The 27,008-nt window shown below is 40.3% G+C and overlaps 1 protein-coding gene across 1 annotated transcript; it reads left to right on the top strand.

Annotated features, from left to right (window-relative positions):
* The first annotated feature begins 311 nt into the window (after window positions 1–311).
* On the top strand, window positions 312–25,491 carry LOC118797920. Its single transcript, XM_036557221.1, has 9 exons — window positions 312–809; window positions 7,834–8,290; window positions 9,958–10,308; window positions 10,436–10,998; window positions 15,877–16,285; window positions 18,266–18,353; window positions 20,408–20,588; window positions 23,650–24,100; window positions 24,225–25,491. The coding sequence occupies exons 1-9, from the start codon at window positions 615–617 to the stop codon at window positions 24,950–24,952; spliced, it is 3,423 nt and encodes a 1,140-aa protein (XP_036413114.1). The 5' UTR covers window positions 312–614; the 3' UTR covers window positions 24,953–25,491.
* Window positions 25,492–27,008: the final 1,517 nt, after the last annotated feature.

Genomic DNA, 27,008 nt, shown 5'->3' with positions numbered 1-27,008 from the left:
CAATGCAAATTACATTTTAAAGAAGTCTGTTTTGTTTGGGTCTTAAATTCACTTAAAATAAAAAATAAAAATACATCTAATGTTGCATTTTGGGGAAAATGACTTCAACTGATGTTAAAAGGTAAAATAAAAATAAAATCGGTAAAAAAGCGGTTTAAAAGGGCAGAAACGCTTAGCCCCGCCCACAGCGTAGGAAACAGCGCCACGTCAGCAGTCCTGAAGACCTATCACAAGCCAGTTCCGCATACGCGCTTTGAGTGACGCGCGCCTCGACCAATCAGATGGGGAGTTCTGGGCCGCCGCTCCACAGACCGACACACGGAGCGTTGGAGGCGGATTGTTGTTGAAACAGCGCTAATAGAGCCGGACAGCGGGTCTCGGGCTGGACTCTGAGCAGCTGAGCTCAGGTCTGCGGTCAGCAGAGCGATGAGGAGCTCACTTTATAGAGACCTGAGCGCTGAGGAGGAGATTCTCCCTCAGCGCTGATGTTTCTCGTCACCACCTGATCGTGTCCAGATTTGGAACCGCTCTGTAAGTTGACGCTGGACAGTCCAGCTGGTTCAGCCACCATAAGAGCGCTAGTTTCGCTCTGAGGGTCTTTCTTTCTGTCCAGGATGACGAAAAAGAAGAGAAGGATGGAGCTTCATCCGTCTGGAGCCCCGAGCAGCGAGGCGGGGGGATCTACTGTCTCTATGGAGGAGCCTGTAAATCAGAGAGGGGCTCAGAATCACTGGACTGAGGGGGCTTCATCTGAGGAGACCCTGACCCTGAAGGAAGAGGAGGAGGAGGAGGAAGAGGAAGAGGAGGAGGTCTGTAGATAACTTTACTTTTCCAGACTGTTAAGTTTGGTTTTTGTACAGTGACACAACCTATGATCCGCACTGCACACTTCACAGATGGTTCTTCAAGAGTTCTCCAGTAAAGGGAGTAGTTCTAGAACCATGAGTTTGCATGGTGTGCACAGTGAAATGGTTCTTCAGATTGATGCAGAATGTGTTGTTCTTTATAGCACCAAAAAGGGTACGATGTCAAGCTTGTAACAATAGAAGAACCTTTTTTGGTGCTGCATAGAACCATTTTCAAACAAGTTCTATATAGAACCATATACAACACATTCTCCATCAATCTGAAGAACCATTTCAGCATGCTAAGAACCATTTAAGCATGAAGTGGTTCTATATAGAACTCATGGTTCGTCAAGGGTTCTTTAGTAAAGGCAATGGTTCTATTGGTTGAACTAATGGTTCGACTATGGTTGAACTAATGGTTCTAATGGTTCTACTACAAGTTCTATATAGCACCAAAAAGGGTTCTTTTGTTGCAATTGTTGTGATTTGCAAATTGTTGCAGAACCCTTTTTTGGTGTTACATAGAACCATTTTCAAAAAGGTTCTATACATTCTCCATCAATCTGAAGAACCATTTCACCAAGTAAAGAACCATTAAAGTGGACAAATGGGTCCATTGCCTTTACTAAAGAAACCTTGACAATATATAGATCCATTTCATGCCTTAATGGTTCTTTGCATGGTGAAATCTATTTATCTATCTGTCTGTCTATATCTATCTGTCTATTTGTCTATCTATCAATGTCTATTTATCTATGTCTGTCTATCTGTCTATCGATCTGTATATCTATCTGTTTATCTGTCTATCTATCTATCTATCTATCTATCTATCTATCCATCTATCTTATTTCCTTTTCTGATGTTTCTCTCTGTTGGTTTATTTTACCGTTTGTTTCAGTTTTCATTTGTTTATTTGTGTTCATTTTAATAGAGGGGTTTATAACAGTAGCTACGTTTACATGCATCTTATTAATCCATTAATAATCCAAATAATAGCTCAATCTGAATAGAACACGTCCAGGTAAACACCTCAATCGGAATAGTCTAGTCCGATTGAGGCCATTCGGAATACACTATCTATCCAATTGAACGAGGTGGGTAATCCTGTAAATAATCTGTTAAATAGAGGAATAATATCCGTGCAAACATCGTGTATCTGATTACATTCCCTATCGGAAAGTTTAAGTCGGTTCTGATCATGTTCGTCGCACATCCAACATGGCGGAGCAGAAACTGGTCTGCAGAGGAGACAAAGTTTATGCTCTGATCTTTAAAAGACGGCGGTGGGACGGACGTCCAGCTTATGTGTCTCAGAACACGACGTCTTCCTCTCTGCCTTCTTTAACATGTGAAGGACGTTTTCCTGAGTCTGACATCATTTTAAGGTCATTAAAAACACAAGCACTGCTCACTGCTGCTCATCTCACTCTGACTGGACTCACGTGATGCTGGATGTCATGGTAACGTCTACAGTAAGTGGTTCTCTACGCATGCATGTAATTTTGCATCGGATTACTTGTGGTGAGCATGTAAACAGAGATTTTCATCAGATTGTTGAGTAGAGTGTGATATAAACACCTCAGTCTTAATCTATAATTGGAATGAGTTCAATCAGATTGGCACCTCTTTGCTTGTAAACACAGCCAGTGTTTATCAGTCCTGCTCCTGGAGGCCCGCCGCCACTTCAGTGTTTTTCCTCCCCCCAACATACCTGATCCAACTATTCAGCTCACAAACAGACGTTATTGAGATAAAGTGTCAGTGTTAAAGCAGGAAAAGCGGTTAAATGTGCAGGGCAGTGGGCCACAATGGGCCATTGTGTGTGGAAAGACTTGGTCCAACTTTAACCCCAAAACTGATTTAAGGACTGATTTTACTGGAGGCTTCGTGCATGCAGCATTCCATCTTAAATTCTTTTCATGCAGATATAACCACAGGTTTGTTTTCGGTGGGTTAACCCTGCTGGAATAGCAGCACAGTTCCATGCTGGTCTGGTTTATGCTGCACTGTAAGCCCAAATAAGCTCACATAACTTAAACAGCAAGTTTAAGTTCAATGTACTGAAGATTTTAAACTCTACATGTTAGAATAACAAAACCTTTTGTGTTAGGTTAACTATTCTATTTATTCTAATTCTAATTATTTTAACTTTTTGAGTTACTCAAACCTAAAATCCCAAGTTAATTACATATTTCAAATTTGCTGGTTTTAGGGTGGAATGCCCCTTTTAAAGACCTCCTGCATTCAAAAATGTGTTTTTGTTAATGGTTGATATACAGTAATATATAATAATGGTTAAAAATTATTATATTACCATTATGTTTCCATAAATCATTGTATTAACCATTATTAATAATAGTTGATAATGGTTAATATAATTTACATCTTAATTAGTTCTAACTCATTTACAGTTAGAAATAAAGGTTCTGTTCAGGTACATTTTTCATTCATCAAGGTACAAACAGTGTAAATGTTCCCTCAAAGGTACAACATTGGTTTTAAGGTCTGATTGTGAACCTTAAATAAGTTTTTCCAGGTGAAAAGTTCGTATTTGTACCTTTTCATAACCGAATGTTTTAAAACAGAACAGTAAAATAAAAGCCTAGAGACGAGACGGGGTGTGTGGAGTCAGTAGAGCTTAGAAAACATCATTTCAGTGGTACAGTTATGTTCCCTGACTAAAGGTACTGAGATGTACCCTTGAGGGTTCCACCCCAGTGACAAGAGGGGCACTGCCCCAGTGACAGTCTAGTACCTTTATTTCTGAAAGTGTTTGTCATTTGTAATAGTTACCTGGTAATAACAATTATACATAAAAGTGTTTAACAATTATTCAACATAGATGATATTTTTATAGTTTATGATTTTAGTGGTACTTTAAGTAGTAATTGATGGGTTGCAGATTTGTTCTGGTCACTGTGTCCTGGCCTAGTAACATGAAGGACAGTAGCACTAGGTTTACAATGTGGTTCTTTGCTTTTCAGCCTTTTGACTTTGAGGTTTATCAGGCAGGAAAGCTCAGCCACTGCACTGCGGATTATCTGTGTAGGACACCACGAGGGGTGTCTGGTTCAAGGGGGTTGAAACGTGATGCATTTCTGTCTCCTTAAACTGGGGATGTGGAGCAGCACTGTAGTAGAGATCGATGGCAAAAATCGATGCGAGTAAATAAGAAGTAAACACTGTTCCGTTCTGTTCTTCCCCATGAAATGATTTTAATTTTCTATTCTCAGTAGCCCATTTAACCTGGAGATACACTACAGTCCCCAGCATGCACTGCAACATAGTGTGCATTCTGACCCTCTTCCCCCAACAACAATCTGTGGGTCAGCGGTTACCCAAAAATAAAAGATCCCTGGTGTCTAGTTCAAGTAAATAGGCAGTTTAAAGAAAACTACCTAAAACAATAATTCAGAAAATAAATCAGAAATGTTTTTGAAAAAGTATTTAATGTCTATTTTGCTATTGAAGTTTTGGCATTGTTGGATAAACAATTGGCAAATGTTAAGTAAAAATGAAATTAAAAATACAGCTGCCCACAGATTTGCAGAGTTTTTTTTTACTATGGCCCTTTTAGTGGTTGAGTAGGACACCCCTGTTCTACTATGTCCTATTGTATTCTATGTGGCATTTGAACCTGGAGGCTGCTGTTGCCGTTCTCATCCTGGAAACCATTGAATTTACACCATTCAGATTGAATTCATTACCAATTATAGAAGAAAACATAAGTGTTTACATGCTTTACTCAACAATCTGATGGAAATCAGATCTAATGTAATCTAAAAGATCTACAAGTAAGCAGATCTAATATTTTACCTGAGCTAACTGAGATTTCAGTTGGCGCGCTTGTGTTTTTAATTGCTTTAAACTTGCGGCAGAATCAGGAAAATGTACTTCACATGTTCTTATCGAAGAAGTGGCGTTAGGAAGACATCACATCCTGCAACATTCTGAGATCATCCATCCATCCTGCTGACTGCTTTCAGTCTTTTAAAGTTTGAAGCATAAACATTGTTTCCTTGGCAGACCAATTTCCGGCTCCCACAGAACGTACTTAAACTTTCCGACTGGGAATGTAATCAGATTCAGGTGTTTATGTGGCTATTATTTATTTACAGGATTACCCACCTCGCTCAATCAGAAACTGCATTCCGAATGGCCTCAATCGGACTAGCCTAGACTGAGGTGTTTACATGGACGTATTCTATTCTGATTGAGCAGTTGGTTGGATTATTAGCAAGCAAGCAAGCAAAGTGTATTTATATAGCGCTTTTTACAACAGGTGTTGTCACAAAGCAGCTTTACAAAGAAATCAGCATTACAGAAAGAAATCCGGGTCCAAGCCCCCATGAACAAGCCAGTGTTATTAATGGATTATCAAGCTGCATGTAAACATGGCTACTGTCAGTAAAGCAAGCCATGATGTAGCTGACAAATCTGATTAAGTCAGAAATGTCCACTAAACACATTTAGGGTCAGTTTCCTGAACAGAGAGCTTAATCCTGGACTAAATTCTCCTATCAGTGGAGAATCTCCATTTAGAATAGTAGATCAGAACCCACCTGTCTGGAAAACTGACCCTAAGTGTGCCAGAATCAACTGATTGAAACATTGTGCTAGTTAGTGAGCAAAGCGAGAAGCAAATTCTGAAGAAAAACATCTTTTCAACTGTTCACGGATCAGGAGCTCAGATCATAAACACAGGATGTTTGCATAGATGTATCAAAGACTAGCAAAATGGAAGACTATGCCAGCGTAACCTCAGAGGGTTTACCACAAGATGCAAACCACTTGTTGGCCTCAAGAACAGAAATGAAAAGTGAGGCCACAGTTTACAAAGAATGCTTTCTAAATATAGTGCAGCTATGGAATTTTTTCAGGCAAAAAAATATTGTTGACTGGTCAAATCAATGATCTGGCCTCATACACCACTGATTGGTATTTCACTGAACGCAAAAATGTCCCTAAAATGCAGGATCTTAAAATGACAACTAGCCTGGCAGAGCATCACTGTGTCAGTGGGCAGCAGACTTCCGACTAAAGTTGTAGCCAAGTATTAAACATGACCATTTTATTCTAGATTATGTTGAATTTGTCCAGTTACTTATAGACCACAGGATTTCAATGTCAAGAGCAACAGTACCTAAAATGGTTCACACCCGCAGTAGTTCCTTTCTGCATGGCGGTCCACGTTTTTACCCCAAGTGCAGCTGATGTTTGTGGCCAGAAAGCTTTGTTTTTGTCAAAGTTTTAATGTTTTGCAAATTCAAAGAGCTAATCTTTGGTAAGATTAAAAGCTTTCTTCTTGCAAGTCTTCCAGAAAGCTTGTTTGCATCAAGGAAGCTGAAACAAACCCACCAGAGAGATAGCAAAAACATTAGGTGTGGCCAAACCAACAATTAAACAGAATACGCTCAAACACCGGAAGGCCTAGGAGACCACAGAAAACAACTGTGGTGAAGAACTTCCTCTGGGAGGTTGATGTATCTGTGTCAAAGTCAACAATCAAGACTTCACCGAAGAAAATACAGAGGGTTTACCGCAAGATGTAAACCACCAGTAAGCCTCAAAAACAGGAACACCAGATTAGATTTTTACCAAAAACATCTGAACAGATGATGCAAAGATCTACTTCTACCGGAATGATGGGAAGAGAATTCATAAAGAAGGGAAGTAACTGCACATGATCCAAAACATACCACCTCATCTGTGAAGCATGGTGGAGGGAGTATTATAGTGCGGGCATGTATGGCTGCCAATGGAGCTGGATCTCTTGTATTTATTGATGATGTGACCACTGACAAAAACAGCAGGATAAGTTTTGTAGTGTATATGGCTGATTATCTACTTCAATTCAACCATATGCTTCAGAACTCATTGGACGGTGTGTCACAGTGCAGATGGGCAATGACTCGAAGCATGCTGTAATAGCTACCTTTTTGTTCTGCAGTGGCCAGGTCAATCATCTGACCTCAATCTAATCGAGCATGCATGTTTACTGAAAGCAAAACTGAAGATAAACACCTCAAGAAGAAGGAACTAAAGACAGCTGCAGTAAAGGCTGCAGCTGGTATTAAATATTAAAAATAACAATTTATGATCATTTTACTTTGTCCAAATACTTTGGAGCCCCTTAAAATGTATAAAAACGATTCTAATACCTACACATTTTAGCCAATATGGATGTTAATCCCTCAAATTTAAGCTGAGCTCATATTGATTATTTAATTTCAACTCAAATATGAAAGCTAAACTTAAAATAACTTTTTATTTATGGCTCTGATGTTACTTATTATTTGGGTGGTGGATCATTCTAAGCACTGCAGTCACACTGACGTGGTGGTGGTGTTAGTGTGTGTTGTGCTGGTCTGAGTGGATCAGACACAGCAGTGCTGCTGGAGTTTTTAAACACGTCAGTGTCACTGCTGGACTGAGAATAGTCCACCAACCAAAAATATCCAGCCAGCAGCGTCCTGTGGGCAACGTCAAGGACTAGAGGATGACCAACACAAACTGTGCAGCAGCAGATGAGCTATCGTCTCTGACTTTACTTCTACAAGGTGGACTGACAAGGTAGTAGTGTCTAAAAGAGTGGACAGTGAGTGGACACAGTGTTTAAAAACTCCAGCAGCACTGCTGTGTCTGATCCACTTGCACCAGCACAACACACACTAACACACCACCACCACGTCAGTCTCACTGCAGTGCTGAGAATGATCCACCACCCAAATAGTACCTGCTCTGTGAGGGTCCATGGGGGTCCTGACCACTGAAGAACAGGGTAAAACGGGGCTAATATGAGTATTGAGGCAATGAAGGACAATTAGTCTTGTTGCAATTTTATGAAATTAAAAATATATACATAAAAATGTATTAAATGGAAATAAAAGCTGACATACTTTTTGGAAACGTTGAACGATCAAAAACACAGTTGTACCTGATTGTACCTTTTTAATAAGTGTGTTTTTCCCATCTTTTCTAACAGGAATGTCAGGACATAAAGCCCACCTTTCTCCCTAAAATGGAGCCAAAACAATACCAAGACAAAGGTAGTGGAGGCCAGGAGGGTCAGAACGGTTTGCCAGTAGTTATTAAAACAGAACAAGGTCATCCAGAAGAAAGCAGTTCCTTTGTACACAGTGGTGAAGACCAGCACGTCCTTCAGCGGTCTAAGAATGTGTCCAGCCTGTCATGTGAACCTCCATCAATCTCTCAGGAGACATGGGAGAACCAGCACACACCCAAGGAAGACATATGCAACTCATTAGTCATTATTAAAATGGAACCAGATGAACAAGAACTCAATTCCAGTGGCAGCCATTGTGTCCTTCATGAGCCAAAGAGGGTGTCCAACCTGCTCGTTGTCTGTAAAACTGAACCAGGCTCTGCTTACAGTGATGAAGAGCCACTGCATAATTGTGGAAGTGATCTAAATACTTCAGGTAAGTAAACTGCGTTTGGCCGAACAGCAGGTTTGATGTTCCTGGATGTTTGTTTTTCTACCATGACCCAAAGTTATAATTAATAAGCTTTTAAAGGTGAACATACTGGCAGACCAGCTAAAACATCACTCAAACAAAACTTAATCCTATGCTGGTCAGCTAAGCTGGCCTAACCAGCTGTTTGATTTTGGCTGTTTGTATTCACCTAACCCAGCTGGATGTCCAGTTTGTCAACCACATTGACCGTCTTAGAGCATCTGTATCCAGCTACTAGCAAAAACAGTCCTCTGCCTCTTTTTCAACAGTGTACTAAAACTTTAAATGATGAAAATTAATCAATCAACCTTTATTTCGACTCCTACATTAAGGCCCAATCCAATTGCTTCTTTTTACCCCTACCCCTTGTTTTCGAGTGTCACCCTAACCCCTTGGAACTGAGTTACAAGGGGTAGTGGTTAAAAACTTGCCCTACGAAATGGGACAACCTTCAAATTAAAAAAACAAAAACAAAACATCGCTTCATTAACAACCTACTAGCGCTGCTCTGCAGGCGACCCAGCACGTCTTCAGTGATAGCAGAGAAGGGAAAGTTCAGCTCCTCACTGCTGGGCTTTAGTTACATTTAGCGCATCATATGCCTTCAAAGAGGGGGGATAAGACAATTATTCATTATCACCCACTCCAATTATTTGGTGATACGAAGCTGAAGTCATCTATTCGCTAGCTTCTTGTTCAAATTTTTGGGTTCCACCTTAAATGGTGCAGCAGTTACATTCTGGCGCTCCTGGCGTCAATACTGCCGGACTATTTAAGCTGGAACGGGAAAGTTAGCTAGCTACTGAGAAATTAGCATGCTATTAGTGATTTTTTTTGTGTGCTTGTTATGAAGAAAATTACCATAATACATTTAAGCGACATTAAACTAAGATAATACAATAGTTATCGTAATTTTTTAACAGAGAAAATTCTCACATTTGTGGGTTTCTTTGGTCGCTCGTGCAGCCATCTTGCCGGTTTTTCTTTCTTCTCATAACACTCCATTTGGAGGGCCATGTAGCCCTAACATTTCTCCCTATCCCTCTATCTCAACTAAAACTGGGACACCCTTACCCTAGACGTGAACGCGCAAAACAGAGGGCTAAGGGCTAAGTGGTAGGGGCAAGGGGTGAAATGGGATTGGGCCTAAGGGTGACCCTCATTTACAATGTAGCCGAGTAAATTACAAGGGATTGAAAAAGGTGAAAAGTAAATTTACCAACTAAAACAAATGAAAACCATCAAGACAATATTTATATTTAAAAATAATAATAAAAATAAATAAAAATAAGAAATAACAACTCAAATAGAAAACAGACATAAAAAATCAATAAAATATAAAATAAAAACACATTAAAATGAAGTAAAAGAACCAACTTAGATAGTAAGCAATAAGAAAACTAAAATTTTTAGAAAATCAAATTATTTACTAGAACAGTTAAAGAATTAACATCATTTAAAAGTTGCAATAAAATATTAAAATAAAATTTATTACTATTATTTATTTAATAATAATAAGGAGCAAGGAAAAGTTAAACTCAAACAGTTACTGCTGTCTGAAGGTGGCTAGAGACTTTTAAAATGACTGAGTGAAATAAAAATAAGTGTGATCTCCTCATGTTTTCTAACAGGAATCTCAGGATACAACGTCCTCTCTCTTATCCCTAAAATGGAACCGCTGCCCACATCAGTAGAGCACCAAGAAGATGATGGTGGAGACGAATTTGATAGTAACAACCAGCACACAATCGAAGAGGATGTACACAGTTCACTAGATATTATTAAAATGGAACCAGACGAACAAGAACTGAGTTCCAGTGGTGAAAACCATGTCCTTCATGAGCTGGAGGAGGTGTCCAACCTGCCACCCGTCTGTAAAACTGAACCGAACTCTCTGGGAATGCCTTACCCTGTGTACAGTGATGAAGAGCCACGGCATGAAAACAGTGAAAAAGAGGAAAATGGGGGTTTTAATACTTCAGGTAAATTAAACAATGGATGTTTGTTTTTTCTCCCACAGTGTAAAGTTAGAATACATTAGCTTAAAGAACCCAAAATACCAAAAACAGAGATTTTAATGATGTTAATTTCCAACATTTTCCATTCCAGCTGAGTGCAACCAGCCGTCCGGTGAAGAACACAAAGGACTGAAGTCATATTCTTGTTCCGAGTGCGGGAGAACCTTCTCTCAGTCGTCCTCCTTTTACAGACACATGAGAATCCACACTGGCGAGAGGCCGTTCCAGTGTTCTCAGTGCAATAAGACTTTCATTCAGTCAAATACATTCAAAATCCACCAGAGAATTCATACCGGAGAAAAGCCTTACAAGTGCTCGGACTGTGGGAAGAACTTCAGACGCTTGGATAACCTGAGGATCCATCAGAGAGCTCATACCGGGGAGAAGCCATACAAGTGTTCTCACTGTCCGAAGACTTTTACACGCTTAGATATCCTACAGAACCATGAGAGAATACATACAGGAGAGAAGCCGTATCAGTGTTCTCACTGCTCTAAGACTTTCACACGGTCCAGCGTCTATCAGGTCCATCAGAGAACACACACAGGAGAGAGGCCTTACAAGTGCTCCATCTGTGGGAGGCAGTTTTTAGACCTTTCAAATCTTAGAAACCATGAAAGGACACATACAAAGAAAAGGCCGCACCACTGCTCAGTGTGATAGAACTTTCTTTCAGTTAGCACCTTAGAAAAACCTCATCACTGTTCCATCTGTGGGAAGAACTATGGTGTTATTCTATTCTTTTATACCTTTAGAAGAAAGGCAGACTTTCTCCCATGCCTTCATAGGTGAGGAACCATCATAAGAGCCTGTTATGAAGAAAATCTCTGTCTCACATGGAACTGCAACCACTTTTATCTCTTAAATGTACAACTCCATTTCCAAAAAAGTTGGGACGCTGTGCAAAATGTAAATAAAAACAAAATGCTATGATGTGCAAATCATTTAAACCCTATATTTTATTGAAATAGTACAAAGACATCAAATCAATGTTGAAACTGAGAAATTGTATTGTTTTTTGAAAAATATATGCCCATTTTGAATTTGATGCCAACAACATGTTCCAAAAAAGTTGGGACGGGGGCAACAAAAGGCTGTTAAAGTTGTGTAATGCTAAAAAAACACCTGGTGGTTAATTGGCAACAGGTCAGTAACATGATTGGGTATAAAAAGAGCATTCAGTCTTTCAGAAGTAAAGATGAGGAGGGGCTGACCACTCTGTGAAAGATTGCACGATCAAATAGTGCAACAATTCAAGAAAAATGTTTGTCAACATAAAATAGCAAAGAACTTTTGCTTATCATCATCTATGGTACATAATATCATTAAAATATTCAGAAAAGCTGGAGAAATCTCTGTATTCAAGGGACAAGGCCGTGATCTTTGGGCTCTCAGACAGCACTGCATTAAAAACAGACATGATTCTGTAGTGGAAATCACTGCATGGCCTCAGAAACACTTCTGAAAACACTGTCTGTGAAAACAGTTCGTCGCTGTATCCAAAAATGCAAGTTAAAACTCATATATAAAATCATATATAAACAGGATCCAGAAATGCTACCACTTTCTCTAAGCCCGAGTCCAACAAATTAAAATTTTTAATTGTTTTTGGAAATCATGGACACTGTATCCTCTGGGCTAAAGACCACTCAGCTTGTTATCAGTGCTATCAGCTGCCGAGCAGCTGAAATCCTATATCAAACAAGAACAGGAAAACATTTCACTTTCAAAACTACAGCAAATGGACTCCTCAGTTCCCAAATGCTTACAGAATGTTGTTAAAAGCAGAGGTGATGAAACACAGTGGTGAACATGCCCCCGTCCCAACTTTCAGAATGTGTTGTTGGCATCAAATTCAAAATGGGCATATATTTTTGAAAAAAAAGTTGCTCAGTTTCAGCATTTGATAGGTTGTCTTTGTAGTGTTTTCCTTTAAAAATATGGTTTACATGATTTGTGTATCATTACATTCTATTTTTATTTACATTCTGCACAGGGTCCCAACTTTTTTGGAAATGGGGTGGTATACCACAGGCTGGCAGTGACTCAAAAAAATTTTGGGCAAATTTAAAGATGCAGTGTGTAAGATTTTGAAGGATCTATTAGCAAAAATGGAGTATAGTACAAATTCATGTTTTCTTTAGCATATAATCACCTGTAACTAGAAATCATTGTGTTTTCGTGAGCTTAGAATAAGCCTTTCATATCTACATAGGAGCAGGTTCTCTTCCACCCTAGGCCACCCTTTTGCGCCTGTTTCTACAGTAGCCCAGAACAGACAGACCAAACACTGGCTCTAGAGAGTGTCTTTCACACAGCTTGAATTTGGTGACTGGTTGGAAGACGTAGAAAGAAGAAGCAGTGGTTCCTGCCGGTGCTGGCTGATCATTTTGTGTTGTGAGAAGTTTAAGGAACCCACTTTTTGACAAATGGAGGATCAGACATATTATTTAGCACAAAAAAAGTAAGTCAGGCCAAATCCTCGTTGTCAAAGAAGTGAAAACATGAAGAAGCAAAACAAAAATCGGGACAGGCGACAGCAGAAAACCTGACAGCCACCATTGGTTCTACTACATGCTTGGAAAAGGAGAGGTGAGGGAGGGTGATTTGATTGGTTACAGTCTGCAACCTCACCACTACATGCCACTAAATATTGCACGCTGCACCTTTAAAAGGTAAACCATTCTTACTGAAACCTCTGACTATATAGTCACTAAATTTATCAAGATTGAATCCAGGTTTCATCAACATGACATTGATGAAAGCTGAGTTGGCATACCTTTACAATCAAACTCAGAAGCTGATTGATCAGCTGATTGAACAGCAATATGCACCAATATACCTTCATATACACATTGACCCCATTCACACCTGGTCACTTCATGCGTCTTGAATATCAGGATTATATCTGAATAAGGCCAAGTCACATAAAAATGCAAGTGTTGCAAACAGATTCAAATCTGACTACTCACTTCAGGAGGTGGACAGAGACACATTTGAGCCACGTTTTAGTGGTGTACACACATCTGTCTCTCCAAGACACATTCAACAATCAAAATCCTTCCCAGTGCAACTGAAACCTCCCCCAGTGCAACGGAACCCCCTCCCAGGGCAACCGAAACTCCTCTCAGTGCAACTGAAACCCCTCCCAGTGAAACTGAAACTCCTCCCAGTGCAACAAAAACTCCTCTCTATGCAGTTCATCACTGGGCACGTGACCCATGTCTGTGAGGAAGATGATCATGGATGACGGTCATGGTTGGAGACCAGATGAAACGAAATGCGTAATAGCAACATGGACTGACATTGAACAAACCAAACTGCAGACAAAGAGGCTAACAGATAAACAGTTGGTAATTGGTTGCTGTGTAACGAATGCATTTGCATATTCCATCCAAAACAGCAATCAGATTTCAGTCCAACTAACCGGAGACAAATTTGACCACCAAATGTAAATGCATGTGGCTAAAATCTTATCAGAATACAATCCAGATACTGGACACAGGAAGTGACCGGGTGTAAACAGGGTGCTGTCCATTAAAAGGAGAGCACTCAGCAGTGCCATGAGCCGTCCACAATAAAAAACACCACTCATTAATGGAATACAGTACTGTAACACTGCTACATATGGCTGATCCTCCTCTGTTTGCTTATACTTACCCCACTCCCCTGAGGCAACCCTGTCTGCTGAAGAACTAAGAGATCCATAGAGGAATCAAGGAGGAGATGGAGAGTGGGCAGGGTGTGAAAACTTTGTCACAGATTATCATAGAGAGAAATGGGAACATGGGAGGTTATCTAGAACAGAAGAAGGGTTCCCCCCAGGCGTTAGTTAATGCTTTTCTATGCATATATGCATATACAGTATGGTTACTGCATGCCTGACATTTTATACGAGTTATTCTCTCAGCTTCACTGTAATGAGTTTATATATTTGTACATGCTTTTTTACACGATTAGTAAAATGTTTAACTTATACATGTTAACATTTGATATGACAACAAACAGATCACTATGTATGGCCTACGTCTTCCATTTGTTTTCATTTTTTTACATAGATTACAAGAGATATAATGGAATATACTTAATTGCACTACTCTTTTGTAACTAATAAAGTTTTAAATAACACTTTTCAGTCACTTTTAGCATTTTTAATTGAATCGTTACCACTTTGTGGGTTATACAGACGTAACAAGCATCAGTTGCGACCCCTTTACAACCATTTAACTCCTGTTTTTTTTTCTGTTTATTGGCTTAAATCCATAAAGGGTTGTTAAAATAGGATGTTTGGACTGAACCCTCCTGGTATGTTTCAGGTCAGTGTGATGTGAACTGAAGGGTCAGTTTGACCCGGAACAGAAGAGATGTTTGTATTAATCAACATTCCCCCATGACAGAAAATGTCAAAATGTTGAAAGAGTCTAAATAAGAATAAATAAAACGTGTTGAATGTCTAGCTTTTGCCAATGTACCGAAAAAAACAGTTTGAAAATCTCAATTGATTGATATTAGTTGAGCTAAAGACAATGTTTATGGAGAAATATGTATTTTTTTAACTACTTTCAGGTGGTTAAAAATGCAGCGGGTCAGTTTGACTTAGGAATATTACTGCTGTTCCTCACATCAAACATAACAGGAGGGTCAATCACGACTTGGGTGTAAATACTCACAAATTAAAGCTGAAAGTGCACTTTGAGCTCATTTTCATGATCTAATTTAAATGCATTGTGGTAGATTCTAAAGATTCTAACAGTAACAACACTGAATGTCTGTGGACCTGACGGTGTGTGATTGATCTGAAGGACCATGACTGGATGTCTCTGACATCACTGCTCCATTCTGAACCGGGCACAGTTCCCTCAAAAACAAAGTTTTCCCCTTAAGTACGAACCCTAAGGGGGTCTTCCATCACCAAAGGGAATTCGTTAAGGGTGTTGCATAAATTCCCTCAGACATTTCTCTCAGCTCAGGGAAGCAGTGATGGGCATCCTGGCTCTTTTCAGAGAGTCAGATCAGTTGGCTTGGCTCACGGTGAAGAGCTGACTCCCTCTGCTCCCAAACGGCTCTTCATTCAGTAGCCAAGTTAGTGATACTCTCCACTACTTAATTGTTAGTTAATCTTTAGTCTTTAATCGCTGCTGTCCGAAGAAAACCTTGTGTCTCCATTTTTGTCGTTTTTTAGTTTTTGATATATTTTGAAAATGCCTGTTGTTCTTGAAATTGTGTGTAAATATAATGAAGAACAGACTAAAAGAAACGCCCCAAAATGACTTGGAAGAAAGTCTGGTTCCATTGACTTACATTATAAGTAAAGTGGTGGGCCTGTTCAGGTGAGGGTTCAGTTCGCCAGTCCCCCTAGCCCCCTTCCCCCCGAGCTGAAGGACCGGGCAGCGGGCAGAACAAACCCGACACAGAACTGTTTTAATGTGAAACCAGCTCATCAGAAACGGCGTGTTTGGACTCAGAACCCTCACAGAACCCTGACAGTCACAGAAACGCCCCCAGCTTCGCTCAAAGGGGGGTTTAACTTAGAATCGCTTCAGTTTGGAGGAACCAGTGAGTGACAGCTGGAGTCTCCGCCCCCCTCCCCGCTCACCACAACCACGTGACCGCGCTCCCGGAACTATTTCACCACGGTGGCTCTCGGCTTCTGGTTCACCAGCGGCGTTTATCGGTCTCTATGGCTACGTTACTGCGCGACGTCATCACGGAGATGCGCGCGCAACTAGGGGGCAACTGTCAGCGATGACGAGGAGCTGCTGCGCGGTGAACTGCACCAACCGCAGCCAGGACGGCTGGAGGATGTTTAACATCCCGAGGGGATCACACCCCTTTGCCAAGAACCGCAGGAGGCTGTGGCTCCAGGCCATCAGGAGGGCGGACTGGGGTCCTGAGGGTCCCAAAGGCAGCGCAAGTCTATGCAGCACCCACTTCGTGTCCGGTACGCCCCTGTTTCTGTCTGCCAGCGTTAGCCGGCTGAGTGAGTTAGCACTGTGTGTGACCCAGATCGGTGATAGAGGAAGTAAATAATGTGGATTTTGGTCAGAACACTCTCAAAAAAGAGGGTTCTCCAAGGGTTCTGTAGGAAAGACAGTGGTTCTGTATGGAACCATGAACACTCAAAGAACCCTTTGCCTTTTTGAATGGTTGTTGGCATGTTAAAATCGTTCTTCAGATTGCTTGATGTGGTGTATACGGTTCTCCATAGCACCAAAAATAGTTCTTCTCTTGTAACTAATGTTAACTAAGGACTTAGAGAAGACTTAATGCCGAAACCTAAGTATAAACTTACACAAACCTGGGGCCAGTTTACAGAAACTTCTTACCTCTGAAATATTATTTGCTTAGTCACCATGACAACCATGAACTTCTTAAGTTCATAATCTTATCATTAACTCCAGATAAGAAAACTGTCTTACACAAACATCATAACTAGACTTTGGCCCAATCCCATTTCTTCTTTTTACCCCTACCCCTAGTTTTCGAGCGTCACCCTAACCCCTTGGAACTGAGTTACAGGGTAGTGGTTGAAATCTTCCCTCTGAAATGGGACCCTCAAATAAAAAGAGCATAACTTCATTAACAGCTACTAGCACTGCTCTGTAGGCGACGCTGCCAGTCTGCAGTGACAGCAGAGGAGGGTAAAGTTCAGCTCCTCACTGCTGGGTTTAGTTACATTTAGGGCATCATATGCCCTCAAAGAGGGGGGCAATTATTTATTATCGCCCACTTCTAATTCTTCAGTGATATGAAGCTGAAGTCAGATATTCACCAGATTCTTGTTTAAATTTTCCTGTTCCACCTTAAATGGAGCAGCAGTTACATTCTGGTGCTTCAGGTGTCAGAACTGCTGGACTATTGAAGGTGGAACGGGAAAATTTGCTGGCTAGCTACCGATACATCAGCATGCTATTAGCGATTTTTTATGCTTGTTATGAAGAAAAGAACCATAATACACTGAAACGACATTAAACTATAATCATACAATGGTTATCTTAATTTTTAACTGAGAAAATTCTCACATTTGTAGTATTTCTTTGGTCTCTTGTTCAGCCGCCTTGCCAGTTTTACTCATAACACTCTGTTTGGAGTGTCTGAAAAACCTCTGTTTGGAGGGTCACGTAGCCCCAACACTTCGCCCTCCCCCTCTATCTCAACAAGAATCGGGACACCCTACCCTAGACTGCACAAAACAGAAGGCTAAGGGCAAAGTGGTAGGGGCGAGAGGTGAAATGGGATTGGGCCTAAATCTCCTAAATACTGTCATAACTTTAGGATGAACCCCAACAGAGTCCTCACTTCTGTTTAAGGTCTGTTTCTATGGTTGTTAGGCAGCTGTGTCAGGCAGCATAGTTCACTACCAGCATAATGAGCTCCATTTATTTCTACTGTAAAACGCTGCTTTCACTGTGAGATGATTTTTCTTTTCTAACTCTGCGTTTTAAAGATCTCAGACGCTGCAGACTCGATCTCCACCGCCCCTCTGATCACCTTCGTGTGTTAATGTTGATGATGAAATATTACAGTGATGGTGGTGAATAATGAGGAGACGGAGCTGAACGTGTGTCTGTTTATTAGGAGGAGTAACGTTAGCGTGCTCGGCTAAAGCGTTTGGGAAATGGAGACTGAAACTGGGGAGCGGCGATTCTGATAAACAGCAGGGGGCGCTCTCACAGTATTCACTACTTACAGTTTATCACACTTTAGTTCTGTTTGACCTTTTTTACATCAGTAACGCTAGCTAGCTGTCTGGCTAACTAGCTGTCTGGCTAACTAGCTTGATTACTTTGACTACATGTTTCATTTCAGCTGTGCATGTATGGTCGGTTGCTGCGTAACAGACATGGCAGTTGATTGTCGACTTGCACACTGATGTTGGTTAAACAATCAGCTGAATTAATCTTTCTCTTTGTCTTCTCAGGAGAACCTTCAATGGACTGTGATAGTCCAGATTTTGTACCGTCCATCTTTTCTCACAGCACCCGAGATGGAACAGCAAAGACGGCAAGGTCTGTGTCATGAGTACACTCAATGGTCACTTTATTAGGAAAACCTACCTCGTATCTATACTCTCTGTCCATTCTGTCAGCTCCACAGATCATATAGTTTCACTCTGTAGAAGACTAGAAGACCGGAGAAGACTTTAGCTAACAAGCTAACCTTTTCAACTCCTTGAGACCATCGGTGGTTCCAAAACGCACTTCGTCATATTCTTCATAACTTTCATATTTCATAAGCTACATTCAAAAGGTGGGTGTCGTATGAGAGCTGTAACTGTCTTCTTTCTAGTCAAATAGATGGGTATTGTAATTTTAAACCTTATAATAAAAGAAGCTGAGCTCACAATTTTTCTACTTAAAGTCGACCCATTTTTCCACAAATCTGGGCTATAAACTATAAACAGATGGCGTCTCTTCAGTGATCTGCTCTGTAAAAAATATTCTTATAAAATAATACAAAGAGCGTCTAAGATTTTTGGCTTTCAGCAGTAAATTGTAAGCATATAGCGATATGTGTGTATCATAAAACACATTTTCTGTTAATTTGAGGGGAGCTTTTACAAAAAAATAAATAAATAAAATAAAAATGAACATTTATTTCATGCAGTTACTGAATAATTTGCCTTACGATTTGGGCATGTAAATTCAGATGGACAAACCAAAATATACCCTGGTCAACAAGAGGCTAACATTAAAAGAAAGACGTTTGGTAAGGTTAACGTTACATTCATTTTCTGGCTAACCTGGATACGTTTAGCTTCTTTAACTGAAAAGGACAAACGTAGTAAAATAAATTAAAAATATCACTCTTACTGCCTAAAGTCAGCCTCCTGTGCGGCAGCTACTTATTCGAATTATCCGTTCCACCTTAAATGGCGCCACAGCTGCATCCTGGTACCTGCACAGGCGCCGGAGTGAGGCGTTATTTAAGGTGGAACGGAAAGTTCGAAAAACAAGCTAGCTTTAGCTTCCTGGCGGTTATCGTATTAATCCCCGGGTTAAACGAGTTGACTCACCGCCGTAAACCTTAGTCTCAAATTCAGACCCTTGTCAGAAAAGAAGGTAAAAGAAGAAAAAAAAAAGAAAAAAGAATGAAAAAACAAACCAAAACAAAAAGGCCTGCTGCTGTTTAAGTTGCCATGGTTACTGCGTCACTGCGCGCTCTGTCCTGAATAGGAGGAAAAGTGGCGTTTTTGTAGTTTTTTAGCTCAGATGTGAAGGTAGAGTTCACCGTTTTTAGTTTCTAGATAAATAATAATAATAATAATAATAATGAACAATATCTGCTTCATAAATCTTTACATCGCTGGTTTAATAAGGAGCTTGAATAATATTACATATTCACTGTAATTATTTAATGAGATATGTATTAAGAATAAGTCTTTCTTTGGTTTCATGGAACAAGAAAAAATAAATTAATTAAAAAAAAAAATCCACAGTATTAGAGTAACTTTGTCTGTAATGGTGTTTTCATAAAGTGAAAAAAATCCCGATATGTACTCTTTCATAAATGCCCACAAAAATGTGGAAAAATACTTTAATTGGTCTTAAAAATAAAATAAAATGCAATAAAAAACAGAAAATAACGGTTTTGAAATGAAGGAACGCTTAGCCCCGCCCACACCGTAGGACGCACCGTCGCGTCAGCAGTTCGGAGGACCAATCACAAGCCAGTTCCGACTACGCGCTTTGAGTGACGCGCGCCTCCACCAATCAGATGAGGGGTTCTGGGCCGCCGCTCCACAGACCGACACACGGAGCGTTGGAGGCGGATTGTTGTTGAAACAGCGCTAATAGAGCCGGACAGCGGGTCTCGGGCTGGACTCTGAGCAGCTGAGCTCAGGTCTGCGGTCAGCAGAGCGATGAGGAGCTCACTTTATAGAGATCTGAGCGCTGAGGAGGAGATTCTCCCTCAGCGCTGATGTTTCTCGTCACCACCTGATCGTGTTCGGCTGCGTTGGTCCAGATTTGGAGCCGCTCTGTAAGTTGACGCTGGACAGTCCAGCTGGTTCGGCCACCATAAGAGCGCTAGTTTCGCTCTGAGGGTCTTTCTTTCTGTCCAGGATGAAAAAGAAAAGGATGGAGCTTCATCCGTCTGGAGCCCCGAGCAGCGAGGCGGGCGGATCTACTGTCTCTATGGAGGAGCCTATAAATCAGAGAGGGGCTCAGAATCACTGGACTGAGGGGGCTTCATCTGAGGAGACCCTGACCCTGAAGGAAGAGGAGGAGGAAGAGGAAGAGGAGGTCTGTAGAGAACTTTACTTTTTCACACTTCCACACTGTTAAAGGGCAACTCCACCCAATTATGATAATTTCCACATAATAAAATCACTCAGAACTGTTCACAGTGGTGGTGATAGGAACCAGACGTCCACCTCTAAAAGCTCCCGCACAGAAAGTTACTACATAAAATGGTTATGAATTCACTGCCTGATGACTGAGACATTTATTTACGAGAGTTTTCTGATAAAATTTTAAAAACGTATTGTAATCAATTTATTTCAATACATTCATGGTGGAGGGATACATGCAGAGCACTGCAAGGCAAAACAGTCCCCAAAGAAAACATATTTTTTCAGATCTACTATTATTTTACCATCATCAACATTATTGTAAAAATGCAGGAGGCTTGTGTAGGTTCACTGGTGGTTTTGGATAGTAAATAAAATGGCTATATTTGTGTTGTAGTCATGGCGACCCCTGGTTCCTGTCACCACCACTGTGAAGAAATCTGAACCATTTCACACCAAACCACTCTGAATCACTCTTCATCATAAAAATGCAGCTCAAAGTGCCTCACGATACAAAGTAAAAACAACAGAGGAAGAAAAGAAAAGATAATCGAAAATAAAATAAACAAATAATAAATAGCAGAAAATGGTATATATTAATTATAATTACAAAAATAAAGATACAATTAAAAGTGCTACTAACAAGAAAGTAAAAGTAATATTCCAGTAAAAACCAAAGGAAACAATAAAAAAAACTAGTTAAATGCTAAAGTAAAAAAATGTTTTTTTAACTGTTTTTTAAAATCAATGAGTGTGATTACATGCACTTAATAATCTGTTAACTGCAGAAAATCTGATTTTGTCAGTAATCTGATCAACGTGTTTACATGCACTTGAGTAATCAGATAATGGGAAAACTCCACGTCTACATGAGTCAGACAGTAATCAGATTTCTGCTTTACAACCAGCCAATAAACTCACAGAAGAAGACGTGACGTAAACATAATATTAAACTCAAACTTCATGCCGCGGCTTTCTTTTTAAAACTTTGCGCCAGTTTACCTGAAAATATGAACATACATCATCTAGAAGATGAAGAAAATTTAAATCCTTTATTTCGTCAAGCATGTAATTGGTTTCAGCGTCGCTCAAAAAGTGTTTTGCTGCGTCTCGCGGTGCCACTGTCTGTTTTCGCACATGCTCAGACTGAGAAATCCGAAAGAAATCAGAGTAAGAGTTTACAGCACTGAGAAATCTGATTACTGAGCTAAAATCCAGCCTCTTTATCAGATTTGTTAATCAGATTTCTAGACCTTACTCTGATCTAAGAAATCAGAGTGCGCTATTTACATGACCGTTTGAATAATCAGGTAAGTGCAGAAATCTGATTATGATCGGATTATCGGATTACTGCATGGCTCTCCCTGTTTGCCCCCTACACACACACACAGCTGGTGTTTGTGGCCAAAAGGCTTTATCTTGGTCCAGTTTCTTGAATCTGAATGTAGGCAGCATCTTGCAATATTTTTACAGTTGGTTTATAATTAAGCCAAGACTGAAATGGATTTTTAATGGTGTAAGACCATTGATGGCAGTTTAGTCCAAGACTAGGCTTACAAAACCAGTCCTTAAACTGACATCCGCAGAACTCCAGCTGTGATCTTATGACTCCTCTGTGCCTCTTGACTCTTCTTGTTGATAGCATATACAGTGGTGCTTGAAAGTTTATGAACCCATTTTCTGTATTTCTGCATAAATTTGATCTAAAACTTCATCAGATTTTCACACAAGTCCTAAAAGGATTTTCAGGTTACAGACAGATGTTCTGATGTTTTCCTTTAGGATTTCCTGGTATAATTCAGAGTTCAGTGTTCCATCAATGATGGCAAGCTGTCCTGGCCCAGATGCAGCACAACAGGCCCAAGCATGATACTACCACCACCGTGTTTCACAGATGGGATAAGGTTTTTATGTTGGAATGCAGTGTTTTCCTTTCTCCAAACATAACGCTTCTCATTTAAACCAGAAAGATCTATGTTGGTCTCATCCATCCACAAAACATCATTTCAGTAGCCTTCTGGTTTGTCCATGTGATCCTTAGAAAACTGCAAACAGGCAGCAAAGTTCTTTTTGGAGAGCAGCGGCATCTCCTTGCAACACTGCCTTGCACACCATTGTTGTTCAGTGTTCTCCTGATGGTGGACCCATGAACATTATCATTAGACTCTGTGAGACAGGCCTTTAGTTGATTAGAAGTTACTCTGGGTTCCTTTGTGGCCTCGTAACCTATAACACGCCTTGCTCTTGGTGTGATCTTTGTTGGTCATTCACTCCTGGGAAGCGTAACAATGGTGCTAAATTTCCTCCATTTGTACACAGACTGTCTGACTCTGATTGGTGGAGTCCAAACTCTATAAAGATGGTTTTGTAACCTTTTCCAGCCTGATGAGCATCAGCAGCTCTTCTTCTGAGGTCCTCAGAAATCTCCTTTGTTTGTGTCATGATGCACTTCCACAAACGTGCTGTGAAGATCAGACTGTGATAGATCCCTTTTCTTTAAATAAAACAGGGTGGTCACTCACACCTGATTGCCATTCCATTGACTGAAAACACCTTCAAATTATCTGTTAATCCTAAAGGTTCACATACTTTTGCCTGTAATATTGGATCATTTTCCTCGATAAATAAATGACCAAGTCTAATATTTTTGTCTCATTTGTTTGATTTGGTTCTCTTTTTCTGCTGTTTGGTATGAAAATCGAATGAAGTTTTAGGTCAAATTTTTGCAGAAATATAGAAAATTTTAAAGGGTTCACAAACTTTCAAGCACCATTGAAAGTTGGTGAACCCAGTTTAATGAAATTCTAAATTATAAACATATCAGAAATGAAGCAGTAGAAATAAAAGCAGACATACTTTCTTCATGTTGTCTTGATCTTTTGTTGTATTAATTCCATGCAGCAAAAGTCTGCCTCTTTTTGAAGTGGTAAAATTGTGGAAACCTTGAAGATTAAGAAACACAAAGATTGAACCCTTTTTTTTTATACGTGTGATCTTCCCATGTTTTCTAACAGGAATGTCAGGACATAAAGCCCACCTTTCTTCCTAAAATGGAACCAATGCAACACCAAAACGAAGGTGATGGAGGCCAGGAGGGTCTGAACGGTTTGTCGGTAGTTATTAAAACAGAACCAGGTCATCCAGAAGAAAGCAGTTCCTTTGTACACAGTGGTGAAGATCAGGATGTGTCCGGTCTGTCCCCTTTTTGTGAACTTCCATCAATTTCTGAGACATGGGAGAACCAGCACACACTCGAGGAGGATGTACGCAGTTCACTAATTATTATTAAAGTGGAACCAGATGAACAAGAACTGAGTTCCAGTGACAACTATCATGTCTTTCATGAGCCGGAGGGGGTGTCCAGCCTGCCAACTGTCTATAAAACTGAACGAGGCTCTGCTTACAGTGACAAAGAGCCACTGCATAATTATGGAAAAGAGGACAATGAGGGTCTTAATACTCCAGGTAAGTAAACAGAACAACACATCTTATATTACTGGATGTTTCTACCATATAGAATAGATTAATAACCCTAAAATGCCAAAAATGTGCTTTAAATGAAATTAATTTTTACCATTTTCCATTCCAGCTGAGTGCAGCCAGCCGCCTGTGGAAGGACACAAAGGACTGAAGTCATATCCCTGTTCCGAGTGCGGGAGAACCTTCTCTCAGTCGTCCTCCTTTTACAGACACATGAGAATCCACACTGGCGAGAGGCCGTTCCAGTGCTCTCAGTGCAATAAGACTTTCGTTCAGTCAAACACGTTCAAAATCCACCAGAGAATTCATACTGGAGAAAAGCCTTACAAGTGCTCGGACTGCGGAAAGAACTTCAAGCGGTTAGATAGTCTGAGGATCCACCAGAGAACTCATACCGGGGAGAAGCCGTACAAGTGTTCTCACTGTCCGAAGACCTTTACACGCTTAGACATCCTACAGAACCACGAGAGAATACATACCGGAGAGAAGCCGTATCAGTGTTCTCACTGCTCTAAGACTTTCACACGGTCCAGCGTCTATCAGGTCCATCAGAGAACGCACACAGGAGAGAGGCCTTACAAGTGCTCGGTGTGTGAAAAGCAGTTTCTAGACCTTTCGAATCTCAGAAACCACCAGAGGAAACACACGGAAGAGAGGCCGTATCGGTGCTCTCAGTGTGATAGAACTTTCATTCAGTTAGCTCACCTTACAAGCCACCGGAGAACACACACTGGAGAGAAACCCTATCACTGTTCCATCTGTGGAAAGAGCTACGGTGCGTCGTATACACTTCTTTGCCATCTGAGGAAACACAAGCTTTCTCCTGCATCACCATAGATGAAGAGCTGTCACAAGAACCTTGTGCATTTTCATTTGAAATGAATAGACGGTATCCCAGGAGACATGATAAGATCATGTGTTGAGGATTTGGAGTGGGATCTCACAGAGAACTGGCACCACTTTTAACTCTGACACCACATTGGCATTGACTTTATTTACACTTCTACCTTTTTTGGTTTTCGAACAATTGTTAGCAATAAAATATAACAATATATTTGTGTCTATCAATATGTGTTGTACGTGCTGGGGTGCTAACACCCTGAGGTATGCGCTCTTAAGAAAGATGGTTCGTCAAAGGGTTCTTCGGTAAAGACAGTGGTTCTACGTAGAACCATGAACACTGAAAGAGCCATTTGCATGCTTAACGGCATTCTTTGCGTGGTGAAATGGTGCATCAGATTAATGGAGAACGTTCTGTATAAAAGCTTTTTGAAAAAAGTTTTTTTGTCATTATAAGCTCAACATCGTAACATTAGCAGAACCAATTTTGGTGCTATATAGAACCCTTTTCAAATAGGTTCTGTATAGAACCATATGCAACACATTTTCCATCAATCTGAAGAACGATTTCACCATGCAGGGAATCCTGTGTTCACTTTTAAAATAATGACGGTTCTTTAGTAAAGTGAATGGTTCTGTTTAGAACCATGAGTTCTATACAAAACCATTTCATGCCTAAATGTTTTTTTCATGGTGACATAGTTCTTCAGATTGACGGAGAATATTTTGTGTATGGTTCTATATAGAACCTTTTTGAGTAGGGTTCTATGTAGCACAAAAAAGGGTTCCTCTACTGTAACAGTCATATCAGTTATTGCACTTATGCATGGGTTCTCTTTTCAGATTCTCTATAATGAGTTTTCATATATCTTAATATGTTTATTGTTTGTTTCTAAATGTCTAGAACACTACTACACATGGCAAAATTTGATAGAACTACACAGAACCTCTTTTGTGTTCTCTTGTGTTTACTAGCGAAATGTATTCAATCTTTCTCCTTTGTCTTTTATTTTGTTTCAGATATATATACATACAGTTCCGGCAACGCAAGCTGATTGGTTGAGAAGCGTTCTAACTGTGCTGTTATTTCACCATAACATCACAGCTTTTTCACAAACACTGCATTACTCTGCTGAGAAGCCGTTGCTAAGCAACGACTTTGACAGCTGTAGGAGACGCTCAAGCTATTTGAACCTTTTTACTTCTTACTTTGCCACAAACAGAAAATGGACACTTTTAAGATCACATTTGGCCGACAGCCGATTTGGTCAGACTCTGAAGATGAGACGACACTAAATTCCCAAATTGTCATCACCACTGAGCAGCTTTTCAGTCGGCAGCTGTGACAGAAGAACAGCTAAACAACCTGGAATCAGCCAGAAATGAACCCAATACCATTCGCCAAACTAAATGGGCTGTAAGATGCTTTACAGACTGGCTGGAACAAAACAACATTAATATTGATCTGGCAAAAAATGACAAAACTGAGCTGAACTTGATATTGGGTCAGTTTTATGTCTCAGTCTGATTTGGTCAGACCCTGAAGATCAGACTACACATTTGGCGAATAGTATTGGGTTAATTTCTGGCTGATTCCACGTTGTTTAGCTGTTCTTCTGTCACAGCTGCCGACTGAAAAGCTGCTCAGTGGTGATCACAGTTTGGGAATTTAGGGTAAGAAGCTGGAGAACGAACTGCCGACTGAGCAGCGAGTGAGTGGAGTTCGTTACTCTGACGTAGCAACAAGCTGCTTGTTAAGGAACTATAATTTGGTGAAGGAACTGCGAACATTAAAACATATTAAACGCCGCGTTCACGGCCCAGTTTATTAATTTTTTACTTTATTTATTTAACTTGTATTAAAGCAATAGGACACTCGAGGACTGTGTTATCGCCAATATTTCGAGATAACACACTTCCTCTCATGTTCTGTTGCTTAAATTAAATACAGGAGAACAACCTGAATATAGTTAAACACATTACTTTATTATAACCAATAAAGTTTTATATAAAACACTCTTCAGTTATCATTGCTTTGTGTGTGGTACAGACG

Source organism: Colossoma macropomum, unplaced genomic scaffold (genome assembly GCF_904425465.1).
Source record: "Colossoma macropomum unplaced genomic scaffold, Colossoma_macropomum, whole genome shotgun sequence".
Lineage (NCBI taxonomy): Eukaryota > Metazoa > Chordata > Actinopteri > Characiformes > Serrasalmidae > Colossoma > Colossoma macropomum.
The sequence above is the reverse complement of the archived record's forward strand: the minus strand, read 5'-3'. Positions and strand labels throughout refer to the sequence as shown.